Source organism: Notolepis coatsorum (genome assembly GCF_963971535.1).
Source record: "Notolepis coatsorum genome assembly, chromosome: 9".
NCBI classification, from domain to species: Eukaryota; Metazoa; Chordata; class Actinopteri; order Aulopiformes; family Paralepididae; genus Notolepis; species Notolepis coatsorum.
The window spans coordinates 137779751-137793741 of NC_140173.1; the positions used below are offsets into that span (position 1 = coordinate 137779751).

Below are 13991 nucleotides of genomic sequence, written 5' to 3' on the forward strand. Positions count from 1 at the left end.
AGCTATCCGGCTGCAAGCTAGCCTAGCTTAGCACAAATGAATGGAAGTGGATACAGACCAGCTAGCCTAGCTGTTGGCCAAAAACACCTCTCCCTGAGTTTTAACCTATAGGCTAATGGTCCATATCGGCTTCCATTTATTTGTGCTAAGCTAGGCTAGCTTGCAGCCGGTTAGCTTTCTACTGAACGCACAGAGAGGAAATTGGTATCTATCTTCTTGTCTGACTCTGGATGAGACGGTGAGTGCATTTCTCATAATGTTGGCGTGTTCCTTTAATGACATTAAAACTGTTTAATAACGATACCCCATTTCAGCCTGGTATTGGCCTGACATCTGACGGCAGTATCGGGAGCAATCCCTACAGATATCAGTGCTTGAGGATTGTGTGTTATGTGTCTAATATCTTCGTTTGCATTTACATTAAATTTCTCTGTGTGCATTTAAACTAATATGATAATATAATTTTCTCTGTTGGAATATAGGCCTGCCAACATTCATTAGACATCCAGAGGACAGGAACATTATACGGAATATGCCCTTTAACTTATCGTGCGAGGCGGCTGGGCCTCCGTACCCTGTTATTATCCGCTGGCAGCGCAATGGGGTCCATGAAGGCTTCCCTCAGCCCTCTCCCAGCAACTACCTTGTGTCAGGTGAGATACTATCTGCAAACCGTTTGGTACTCTACACCTCACACACTTACAAACATGCAGGCAGGCAGGCAGGCAGGCAGGCAGGCAGGCAGGCAGGCAGGCAGGCAGGCAGGCAGGCAGGCATGCAGGCAGGCAGGCAGGCAGGCAGGCAGGCAGGCAGGCAGGCAGGCAGGCAGGCAGGCAGGCAGGCAGGCAGGCAGGCAGGCAGGCAGGCAGGCAGGCAGGCAGGCAGGCGCACACACACACACACACACACACACACACACACACACAGACACACACACACACACACACACACACACACACACACACACACACACACACACACACACACACACACACACACACACACACACACACACACACACACACACACACACACACACACACACACACACACACACACATTGCTATAGTATTGAGACCTTTCCATTGACCACATCTATTCCCTATCCCACAACCCTAAACGTTACCCTCATCAATACACTACAATCATAATTGATTACCCTCATAATTAGCCTAACCCTAAACCAAATGTAACCCCTTAGCGTAAAATCAACACATTTTCAAAGTGTGGCTTGGCCAAACAAAAAGTCCCCAGTTCCTCAAAAAGTGACCAAGTCATCCAGCGGACATTCTACTCTTACATCTTGCATCCAGATATGTGACTCACAAACTGTTCTCTCATCTAAGTGAAATTACATTCCTGTGTAAAATCGGTAATGCCTGGTGGTCATACAGACATTGTGTAGTTCAGAGTGCGCTTTTAAATGAGCTCAATCTGCGGTCATAACTAATATTATTTTGGCAGAGGCACAGAACGGGTGGGTGGAAGACAGGAGAGAGATCGACTCTGCGGATAGCCATAGTCTCTGTTAGCGTAAACATTAGTTTACATCCCATTAGTGCATTACATCCCATCTGTTAAATTAATAGTTTCGATCTGGTTGATTTCCTCTTTTGACTTGAATGTGGAGACACATATAGGAGGTACAGGATATTGCCAGGAGTGGAAAAATGTGGAGTTGGTCTTGCCGCTACCACCAGTCGGTTTGTGGTTTCCATTTTGCCATGCCATTGCAACCTCAGCGTCTATGCCCTGTTCACCACAATGAGATTTATCACCCTGTCAGTGTCCACTATCACTGGGGCCCCATGGGGCACTGCTGAATAGCTGACTTCTTTCAGTCAAACCAACACAATGCTTTTAGGCCACTCTGATAGCCGTGTACCACTGAATGAGCTATGGACTACTTCTGTGCTGGGAGAGTGGTTCCTCCTAAGGCTGGAGTTACACCTAGGCTGTTTTTCTACCAGATTGGACAAAACAGGGAAATCTCTTAAGTCTGATTGTAGTTGGGATTTTTTCTTCTGTCTGTTGGTTTGTTAAGCACACTGACTTTCCTTCAATACTTGCTAGCCATTTCCCAATTCCCAAGAAGATGGAATATATTAAAAGGGCTGACCTTCGAAGCTTTTTTTGGCAATCGAAGCTTCGGGGCCAAGCTTCGATTTTAATTCGAAGCTTCGGGAAAAAAAATATATATATATTAATTATAATATTCTTATTTTTGTAAATAAAAAAAAAAAAACATTTATCTTATGTTGTGGGACTTGTACAGCACTTTGGTAAACGTTGTTGTTTTTAAATGTGCTCTATAAATAAAGTGGATTGGATTAATTAATTAAGTAGCCCCTTTCGTGACTGTGACGCAGCCAACAAGGTTTCACTCGGCTGCGCTGCCTGGGTGCAGTGGGGCTGCTCTCACAGCCAACGACATGACATTACATAATTATGTTGCAACCTTCGTCTATCAAGCAAACAATTATATTATATTTAATTTATAATTTATAATTTATAATTATATCAGACAATGCACCTACAAAAGCAGATGATTACAATTAAATTAGCCAACTTGGTAACACATTAGCCATAGCAGCATAGGTATAGCCTTATTAATGTTTTGTGTGGCGTCGCCGTCGTGTACAACGATACTTACGTTTTTTAGGTGATTTGACAAAGTTGTTGTAGAGTTGTGATATGCCATTTTCTTCTGGCATATCTGGCACTCAGTTTTTTGGGCATTGTCTTTGCATATTTTAAAGTGTAACCACACGTCTGATGACTTCTTCGTCGACATGTCTGCTGCACATGTCCTTGTTGTTTTCAACACAGATAATCTCCACGTGCTTGTTGTAGAGAGGTGGAGTCGAGGCGGCACTTACTTTCGTTTCATTGGAATGGAGGCGGGAAGGCGCCGCCCACTTTCGTTTCATTGGAATGGAGGCGCAAGATTTTGGAAGCGAAAAATAAATAAAAGATTTATTTCTTTTACTTTTTTTTTTTTTTACTGTTCGAAGCTCATGCCATCGAACGAAGCTTCGAAGTTTCGAAGTATTTAAGACAGCCCATTATATCTAATTCAGCAGACAGACATACATAGCTACACACTTCTAGCTCAAATGGCTTTTGGGGAACTTTAGGGGAAATACAAATATATATAAAAAAAATAAACATATGGACAACTTTGGAACTTAATGATAGATTAAAGGGGGGGGGGGCGATGGCATGGTCTCAATGTCTCAATGTCTTCTGCAATGTTTTCTAATAGATTACATTTGCTTAGACCAAATCTTACACAAGTGCATCGTCAAGTTAAAAGCCTTGCTTAGGAAGGTGGAAAACAATCTTCAAAGAACCCCTCGACTGCTGCTGCTTATTCTACATGTTGGGGTATCCACCAGTTGGGCCTTTAGAGGCCCGGGGCGCCTCAAGCAACCTCTGACTGTTGGCTGACATTGTATTTTTTACTCAATACCGGTGGCCATTTTGGACAGTGTTGTTTTGGCTATTACTTTGCTTAAATAGAAGAGGACTCTGGTGTGGTCGTTAGGTGATAAGAGGTTGTGGCTTGAGATTGGTAGAGAGTGTGACCTCAGTTTTGAGATTGGTAGAGAGTTTTAAGAATAAACATCTCCTGGTATATGTTTCAGTTCTGCTTGTGAACATCATTACTTTCAGTTGAATTGTCTGTTGCTATTGAAAGACATTGTATTATTCAAGCTCTTGACTTCTCACAAGTACTTGAACACAAAGTGGGGTTTCCATGCAATTATATATACTGTACAGTACCCAATATCTGACCCTTAATGACAAAAGGTTTCCAGAATGGAGTTTTTCAAAGTAGAATCTTCTCCCTTTCGGACTGTCAGGCAGTGCTGTTTTTAAGCAAACAACTTTCAGTGGAAGCATAACTTCTCCCCTTCACAGTCCCTCATTTACCAGTTGCCCTGGGCTAGGAATTCTTGTTAAATCCTCTTGAAAGGCTGACCAGACAGACAGAGAGAGTGGAGATGTGGCTGCAGGTGAAGGGTTAAAAGTCCAGCGTGTGCGAGGGCCCGGGCAGTGAAGGGGACGGGGGGCTGTAGCACGGAGAGTCTGATCGGGGGTTGGTTTCCCCGGAACAAAGGCCTCATTCACTTCCCACTACTCTGCTAGGAGGGGCTGGAAAAGGAGGCTTGGTGGCGGGCTGCGGGCTGGCAGAGCTCTCTCTAGATCCAGATCCTGATCCTCTGTAAAACCAAACAGTAGCATGACTTTTTCTATATTCATCTTACATACACTATCAGCCCATTAGCTGATACCCTTTCAGTCCAAAAGGACTGCACTCCATGATATTATTCTTGGACTACTTTCTTTTGTCACAATAAGTGACTTTTGGGGGAAATCCTTTCCATTGTATTCATAATGTGAGGAGTCAGGACAGCAGAGACCTATCTTTGATATTGCTATTTGTTTTGCTCCATTTAGGCCATGGAAAGCCGAAACAACAATGTACTAAACCCAAGCCCAGCAGTCTTGCCCAGAGCAACAACATGTTGCACAAGGCCAGCAGTATAGCGACCCACCTCTACTGTGGCAAAAGGAACACAAGCTTAGCTCCCATGTTTCAAGGCTAAAAAGGAAGCGATTTAACTGTTTTTAAGAGTGAAAATGTGCAGGCCTAGTTCACAATGTAAACAGGACTATGTAGCTATATTTGATGCCTTGGTATAAATATGGAAAAATAACAAGCATGGTATGAGCAGCCATGTAGGATGGAACGCCCCCAAACCTGATAATCACAGGCTACTGGAGCCACAATGCAAGACTTCCATAGCAGACAGCAGACCATACATTTGGTTCCTCCAGCTCGCTGCCCTGTAGTTACTAAGTAACTAGTTACTCTAATCTGATTACTTTTTTCAGTAAATAGTAATCTAACTTGTTACTTTTTACAAGCCAGTAATCTGATTACAGTTACTTTTCCAAGTGGCTCAGGCTGTGAGTTACTATTTAGTTACTATCTCATAATGCTGATAAGAGAGCCAGGGGTACAGTCAGTACCTCTCCAGAACCCAGACCGGAGATGGGACGTGCGCTCGCGCATGCACTCACACAGCCACACACACATGTTTACGCTTATAGCTGATTTTAGAATAGCTTCAGCATGAAGTTAAATCAACTATCTCTCTCTCTCTCTCTCTCTCTCTCTCTCTCTCTCTCTCTCTCTCTCTCTCTCTCTCTCTCTCTCTCTCTCTCTCTCTCTCTCTCCCCTCCACCCTCTCTATCTCTCTCTTTCTCGTCCCTTAGCCCCTCTGCGTGCACCTCATGGTACCAAAGCACCTCAAAGGCGCTTAAAACAAGATTACAAACATCACAAAACAAACTGGTCAGACTACTACTTGACCTTACAACCCAGAACCCACCTCACCCCTGCCCACTTTGACAACCTAGGATGGCTTAGAGTAGACGACAGAGTACAGCAACTTGCAATGGGCCTGGTCTACAAGATACACTATACGACTAAGGTACCCATGTACATTTCAAAATAATTCCCAAAGGTCAGTGAATACCACAACCACTACAGCAGAGGAAGCTCAACAAATCATGTTAAACCCAGATTCGGCTCAAACAAGGGACTAAACACGTTTCGCAATTATGCCACATCAATGTGGAACGCCCTACCCAAAGCTGAAAAGGAATGTGAATCCCTACCCACATTCAAAACCGCTCATAAAGAGCACCTACGGGAGGCTGCAATTCGAAACTGGCCACCGTAAATGCCCAAAACCCCCACCACCTCCTAATGTACAGTCTCCTCCCCACCACATGTATATATTCTCTCCCCGCCGTATGTATATTTCTCTCCCACCCACCCACCCCCTCCTAATGTACAGTCCCCTCCCCATCATATGTATATACTCTGTCAGGATCTAGGGGTAACAGTACTGTATATTTGAATACCGTTTATGTCACAAATGTATCAGTACTAAATACCTATATGTCCCTATGCCATAAATGTCATGTATGTTGTGTATGTCATAAATGTCTATATGAATTGAAAATGGGGGACCCTGATGTAAACAAGACAAACGTCTTTCTCAGGTCTGCATCCCCTTAACAATTGTGTGTATTGAGCCGTACTGTATTGTACCCATTCTGCAATATGTTAAATAAAGTTTTCATTCATTCATTCATTCTCCTAAACCTGAGTTTGAGTAACTGACCTGACCACACACTAGTCTGCTCAGTACCCTCTGTCTCTCAGCAGGTCTGCTGTTCGTTAGCTTGAAACCAGGGCTTTGTTTAGCCTCTCTGTTGACACAGCCTATATGGAAGTGTGCTGAATGTATTTGAAGAGTTTGCTCAAATGGTGTAAAAAAAAATTAAAATAAAAAAGCAACACCTTCTTTGCTTTTAGAATATTATTGAAATAATCAGATATCTAATACATTGTTTACAAAATAGTCAAATTTTAGAGGATTGAATAATTCATATTTTTAAATCCTGGCTAATTAACTGCAGGAAGCAAACATAAATCCAGAATTGATACACTGCATTTTCCAATTAAAGCCTTCACTTGCAATTTGCTCTCAGAACCCTCAAATTTGGTATTTGCAGACATTTTCTTGGTTAACGAAATTAAGCTCAGAAGTTGGCTAATATTGACTGAGCCGATCCAATTTGAACCAGGTTGTGAAATCAGAGATCCGGTACAATAATCTAGTTTGTTGGTTGACTTTTTTTATTACCTTGGATGCCATTTTGTCACAGGAAAGATTTGCCTCTAGGATCATGGAACCTAGGTATGTAATTTCATCTTTCCTTGTGACAATATTGTCACCCACTGTAACTGAGAAGCCGTCGGTCTTGCTGAGTTTGTTATTTGATCCGAAGAGAATGGACTCTGTTTTGCCCATGTGTAATGATAGTTTGTTATCAGCGAGCCAGGTGCAGATTCTGCCGAGTTCAGAGCTGAGGGTTTTTTCAACCTGTAACTTGTTCTTGTCAGAGACCAGCAGGGCTGAGTCGTCCGCGAACAAGAACAAGTTGCAGTCACACACAAACGACATGGCATTTGCATAAATTAGGAACAGTAGCGGTCCTAGTATGCTTCCTTGTGGAACACCACAGCTCACTGTGAGAGGGGGGGATAGAGTACCGTTTACCTCCACCATCTGTTCTCTCCCCTCAAGGTAGGTTTGCATCCAGCTCACTGATAAACTATCAAAACCAATTGCTTTTAGCTTGTCAATCAGAATGGAGTGATTGACAGTGTCGAAGGCCTTTTGTAGGTCCAGCATGACCATGCCGCAGTATTTGCCCGCGTCCACCTCTTGTTTGATGTGGTCGTTCAAATTGAGACGGCATGTGTCAGTGGAGTGGGATGTTCTGAAGCCAGATTGGAATTCGTAGATTAGATTGACTTGCACAACTGATTTAAAAAAAAAATCTACGAAAAGGGGGGACACCCCCCTCCCCCCACCCTCCACGGCCATACAACTATACGTAGCACCCCTCCGCCACTAACCATGCCCCCAAATGTGTCCTCCCCTCCACCACTGACAACAGAGTTACGCCCTTGGGAGGGCGCTCAGTTTTTTGAGTACCTCATCTGTTGTTAAGTTAGTTTGAAGTCGTCTTTGCGGACCCCTAGGTTTTTGTAGTATGCTACTATGTGTTCTACCCCCATAATGCCCTGAGTGGGAGGGTAGTTTGTGTTGTGGCTATGTTTGTGAAGATGTTTAAGTAATTGGCTACATCCAGCTTGTCTGTGATGAGCGTGTTGTCCGTCTTTATGTTTATGTTTGAGAATCTGGTTTTAAGTTTTTTACTGCAGCCTAGTTGATTATTGAGTAATTTCCAAAGTTCACGTGGTTTGTTTTTGTTTTTGTTTGGTTTTGATCATGGTGTTTACGTCATTTCTTAGTCTGTTTCTTTGAATTTTTTGTTCAACCACGTGGGCTTGGAGTTCACTGTTTGAGCTTTTGGAAAGCTTTGTCTGACTTTTATGAAGTTCAGAGCATTTTTTGTCTCTGGTTTTCATAGCGGTCAGTATTTCAGTGTGTGTCCACGGCTCAGCGCGATTTTGAACCCTGGTGGTTCTTAGGGGGGCCATGTTGTTAAGTATTGTTGTGAATTTGGTTTTGAATCCAAGCCATGTTTCTTCAACCTGTGTACCACTGAGTTCATCTGACCAGTCCATGCTCTCCAGTTCTTGGTTAAAGGCCTCTCTAGAGTAGGTTTTGAGGTCTCTAGATGTGACTGTTTTGTGACAGCCGGCCTTTTGTTTTAGCTTTTTACAGGTACAGAAAATCATATAATGATCCCTTAACCCGCATGAGTAATAGTAGTAGTAGTAGTAGTAGTAGTAGTAGTAGTAGTAGTAGTAGTAGTAGTAGTGGTAGTGGTAGTGGTAGTAGTAGTAGTAGTAGTAGTAGTAGTAGTAGTAGTAGTAGTAGTAGTAGTAGCAGTAGTAGTAGTAGTAGTAATAGTAGTAGTAGTAGTGTAGTAGTAGTAGTAGTAGTAGTAGTAGTAGTAGTAGTAGTAGTAGTAGTAGGAAATTGATTTTGGAACAGAATGTTAACATTGCGATAAATGACACTGACATGATGTTACACAGCAGACACAACACATTCTTTTTTAAAAACTGCAAAACTAGAGTCAAGTTTTGAACCATGTCTAAAATGTAAAGGAAGGTAAAGAACAGTGCAACATGCAGTGGACTCAAGAGTCAAACGTGGGCAAAAGGCAGAGAGACATCATCATCATCAGGCTAACATACCCAGAAGAACGTAAACAAAGTATTTAAAGCCGATTCCAGCCATCTCCCACTGGCTGCTTTGCGATCTGCTTTGCTGGAAAGGTTTCCGAGCCAGACAGTGGGAAGAAGGGGCGGGGGGGGGAAAGGGACACAAAAGGGTCGTTATTTACGAGCTATCTCACCAACTCGGCAGAACTGTGGCTGTTGAAAGACAGGAATTGTGTGTCAGGAAAACAAGAGATCAGGCAGTGGGATTGTCAACAGAGTATGTGATATTGGAGAGCAGGGCTGCCCCTTTAGTGGATCGACACTTAATCCTTAATTATGTCATTATTTTATGCTTTTTTCCCCCAAGTTGAATGAGGTATTTCCTGAGAGAAATTATAAGCACATCTGTGGTATGCACTAGATTTAAGGTGGTCCTTCTGCGTAATAAGCACATCTCTGGTATGCACTAGATTTAAGGTGGTCCTTCTGCGTGATAAGCACATCTCTGGTATGCACTAGATTTAAGGTGGTCCTTCTGCGTGATAAGCACATCTCTGGTATGCACTAGATTTAAGGTGGTCCTTCTGCATGATAAGCACATCTGTGGTAAACACTAGATTTAAGGTGGTCCTTCTGCATGATAAGCACATCTGTGGTAAACACTAGATTTAAGATGGTCCTTCTGCGAAATAAGCACATCTCTGGTATGCACTAGATTTAAGGTGGTCCTTCTGCGTAATAAGCACATCTCTGGTATGCACTAGATTTAAGGTGGTCCTTCTGCATGATAAGCACATCTCTGGTATGCACTAGATTTAAGGTGGTCCTTCTGCATGATAAGCACATCTCTGGTATGCACTACATTTTTAAATGGGAAAAATTGTGAGTCTATTCTCAGCGGAGTTGGGGTAATTTTCGCACGCTAACTAAACTAAAACATGTCGGTGGTGTGTAACTATTACAAAGATGTAGCAAATTCCATCTGCAATGTAAACTGACCTATAACACTGCTATCCCATCTGCAATGTAAACTGACATATAATACTGCTATCCCATCTGCAATGTAAATGTACCTATAATACTGCTATAGCCTACCATCTGCAATGTAAATGTACCTATAATACTGCTATACCACCATCTGCAATGTAAACTGACTATAACACTGCTATCCCATCTGCAATGTAAACTGACCTATAATACTGCTATCCCATCTGCAATGTAAATGTACCTATAATACTGCTATACCACCATCTACAATGTTAACTGACCTAGAATACTGCTATACCAGCTGCTATAACAAAACAAACAGATCTGTTTCGGCAGTGTGTCGGCTGATATGGCTCATATAGACAATCGGTGATTGGTCAGTGGCAAAAAAAATAACATACATTACATCAGAGGTAACACACTGAGATGCTGAGGTCAGAAGGTTCCTGTAACCTGGCACATTTAAAACACATGAAAATTCAAATGAAAGTGTTCACATTGTGCCGATTACGTCACACGTGCCGCAGTGCATTTAAACAAAGTTTCATTCTTTCAAGGAAAAACGGGAATTCAGCTCAATGTTGATACTGTAGCTGGTCAGTGTCAAATGTGCGCGTTAGTAAGGCTGCATTGCTTTCTCTGTGGCTTCCCTTTAACCCTTTCACTACCACACTACAGAAGGTTAACCCTTTCACTACCACACTACAGAACCCTTTCACTACCACACCGTCTGTAGTGTGGCAGTGAACGGGTTAACCTTCTGTAGTGTGGTAGTGAAAGGGCTAACCCTTTGTCGTGTGGCAGTGAAAGGGTTCACCTTCTGTATTGTCGCAGTGAAAGGGTTAACCATTTGGTAGTGTGGTAGTGAAAGGGTTAAGTCCAAAAGCTGTTGACGGTGGTTTTCCATAAAAAAAAAATGGCAGTCAGATACCACTAGAGTCATTGTAATTTGATCCGTTTTCGAGTTAACCCTTCTTCACATCAGTGTTATTCGTATATCTGTGGCTTGCTAGCTTTCACTTCTAGGGGGAGGGGGGGGGGTTGGGTCAGGAAGTGAGATATAGGAAAGTAAAAAACAAGAGTACGTGTATCACAGCTTACAAAATGTAAGGTTTGTATCTCATGGGGAGAGACCACATGCCCCACACTGTGGGGAACACGCTTGATTGCAGTTAGCAATCTAACGTTAACAGTGTTGGACAATGCTACGTGATTTTATATGAATTTATGTTCCATTTGATACAACACAGCATCGGAACCGATTGGTAACATTAATGACTAGCATGCTATGTATCTTGGCTTTGCCAACTACAATCATCATGTGTTAATCGTCTTAGTTGGACTGCAAGGCATTCTGGGTTTGTTGCCCACAGCGGCGGCATCTAGTCTCTCCCATATCTCGTGATTGTCCCGTGAACTGTCGAATCTCATCAGCATCTTAGCTTAGCTTTAATTTCTTCACATTTCCACTAATGAGATCATCATCACGACATCGCACTGTTCCCACGTCAACATGTCACGTGTCACCTTTTGCAGGTGTGGACAAGTTCACCCGGTTCAGCTGTGAAGCTCACAACACGAGGGGAGTCACCATATCCAGGGAGGCTAACGTCAACATCAAAGGTAATATGGACCCCTGCCTGCCTGGGATGCGTCTATTCTTATCCTAACGGATTTATGCTTCCGCGTTCGCGTTTTGCACTCTGATTGGCCACTGACATTTCTGGTCGCGCCAATCGTGTGACGGCAAGTTCTTTCGCCGGTTAAGCTTAGGCACTCTTTCAAAGTCGGTTAAGGTTAGAGTTTGTCTTAGAGCAGGGCGATAGAACGCCTGCCCTGATTCCAAACTCTAACCTTAACCAACTTCGAAAGAGTCGCCTAAGCTTAACCAGTGATAAACTAGGCGTTAGGTAGTTTGCTGCTGTTCGAGGCGGAAATGGGCACGTCACGCGATTGGGCGCACATGTCACATGACCAGAAACGTCAGTGGCCAATCAGATCGCACCAGAAACGTCAGTGGCCAATCAGATTCGCAAAACGTGAACGCGGAAGCATAAATCCGTTAGGATAAGAATAGACGCGCCTGGGATGTCTATGTTTCTTGAAGGGTAAGTTCAGAATTTTGGATCCCTTGCCCCTATTTCCTGCTTACCAATGATGTTGTTGATCGGTAGAGTTTTTTCTGGCTAGTTGGCCACAAAACGAATGTAAAGTCAATGGGGGCCACGTTCCAGTCTGTACAAGCCCTGAAATAAACACTGAAACCCACTCCCCCCAGTGCACCCAAAGTAGGTTTCAGCGTTTATTTCAGACAGATTGGAACCTGGCCCCACTGACTTGGTATTGGTTTTGTGGCCAGAGTACAGTATGTGGATATCCAGTGTGAAGAACGGCGTGGATTTAGAAACTCTACCGATCAACAACATTATTGGTACCGTAAGTAGGACATAGAATTCTGAACATTACCCTTTAAATCTCATAATGGCTTGCTACAAAATAGTATGCCCCCATACACTCTGCATCTTCTGGCCGCCTCAGACCCACTCATATTCGAGCTCCTGGGGGTCGTCAAAGCAAAGCTATTCTCGGTCCTCGCTCCACAATGGTGGAAAGAACATCCCACCACAGTTGGGACAGCTTAAACCCACCCAATTAAACTAAAGACACACTTCTTCAATCAATATCCGAAATAAAAGAAATTGCCTATATTAGCCTACTACTACCTACTATGCTACTATGTCATACTACTATGCACTCAAGACTGTAGCACTCAAGTTCGACACTGTTTGACGAACAATGTTACTTACCCTTAGCTGCCAGAGTTGTACCCTTCCTGCTGACTTGTTGTACAGAACTTGTACACTTTGGATAAAAGTGTCAGCTAAATGACTAAATGTAAATGTAAGTTTACCCAGAGAAAATACACAGCTATCAACATGTTCGCCTCTGTATAAATTCATCCTCTAGTCATGTACAGTATGTTTAAGAGAATATCTCAAGAATACTATTTTGTCTTTTACTTTTGTGTAGTTTGAGTAGTCCTTAGCATTATCTCTACCTGGTGTCCCTCAGTTGGAAAATCTTGTCAGTCGCCATCTTGTATATTTGTCCTTGCTATTTTACATTTTGCTAACACTTTTTTAACAATTGCATTTCTCTGCTGTGTGTTACAGGTATTAAAACTTCAAAATGTTCTGAAATACAATACTACAAAATGAAATAACCTACTTAAATAGCTTTCAGTATGAGCACGCAGGGATCATCCCTATGTTCCCCGGGTCCTATGTTCCCCGGGTTCTATGTTCCCCGCTTTGATTGAATAGATTGAACATTTTATAAATTTTTATTATTTTATTAATTATTAATGTCGGCCTTGTTTCGAACGGTTAAGCTTAGGCCCTCTTTCAAACTGGTTAAGGGTAGAGTTTGGAATCAGGGCTGGTGGTCTAAAATTTTCAATCAATCAATCAATCAAAGCGGGGAACATAGAACCCGGGGAACATAGGACCCGGGGAACATAGACATGCTCCCAGCACGCAGACACACCCAAGCCCTGTTGACATTTCAGCACATTTGTCAGCCACTGCGAGCTGAACCATATTCCTCCTCCGTGTTATCTTGGGATAATGAATGGTTTGCTTGGTGTCTTGTAGTGCTTCCTGATCCTGTCTCTGAAGTGACCGTAATAGAGAGACGGTCCAATAAAATAATCTTGAGATGGACACCTGGAAAGGACGGCTTCTCTCCACTCACCAGGTGTCAGATCAAGGTAAGCTCCACTCCAGATCTATTATCCACTGATATGATGAACCCTTTCACTACCACACAACAAAGGGCTAACCCTTTCACTACCACACTACATACGGGTAACCCTATCACTACCGCACTACAGACTGTTAACCCTTTCACTGCCGCACAACAAATGGCTAACCCTTTCACTACCACACTACAGATGGTTAACCCTTTCACTGCCACACTACAGACTGTTAACCAGTATACAAACTGAACATCATGGGAAAGCACCACCCCGAGGAAGGCTCTTCTTCAAGTATAGACCGGTCTGATATCCCCTCTGATGTCCTTAGAATTGACATCCTGGTCCAGTCTGTGAGGGCTCTGTGTGATAGACGTGTTGCTTAGATCTTAAGCTCTTTTCCCCAACATTACGGGAAATGCGCTGTCTTTTCCAGAGTCAGACAAGAAGATAGATACCAATATCCTCTCTGTGCGTTCAGTAGAAAGCTATCCGGCTGCAAGCTAGCCTAGCTTAACACAA

At 43.0% G+C, this 13991-nt stretch overlaps 1 protein-coding gene across 1 annotated transcript in view; it reads left to right on the forward strand.

Annotated features, from left to right (window-relative positions):
• mertka (c-mer proto-oncogene tyrosine kinase a) overlaps positions 1 to 13991 on the forward strand; it is a 45604-nt gene that overhangs the window by 5022 nt on the left and 26591 nt on the right. The window contains exons 4-6 of the mRNA XM_084321430.1: positions 483 to 653; positions 11252 to 11338; positions 13369 to 13484. Of these exons, the coding sequence (XP_084177556.1) occupies positions 483 to 653; positions 11252 to 11338; positions 13369 to 13484 (374 nt within the window). The remainder of the gene's footprint in view (positions 1 to 482; positions 654 to 11251; positions 11339 to 13368; positions 13485 to 13991) is intronic.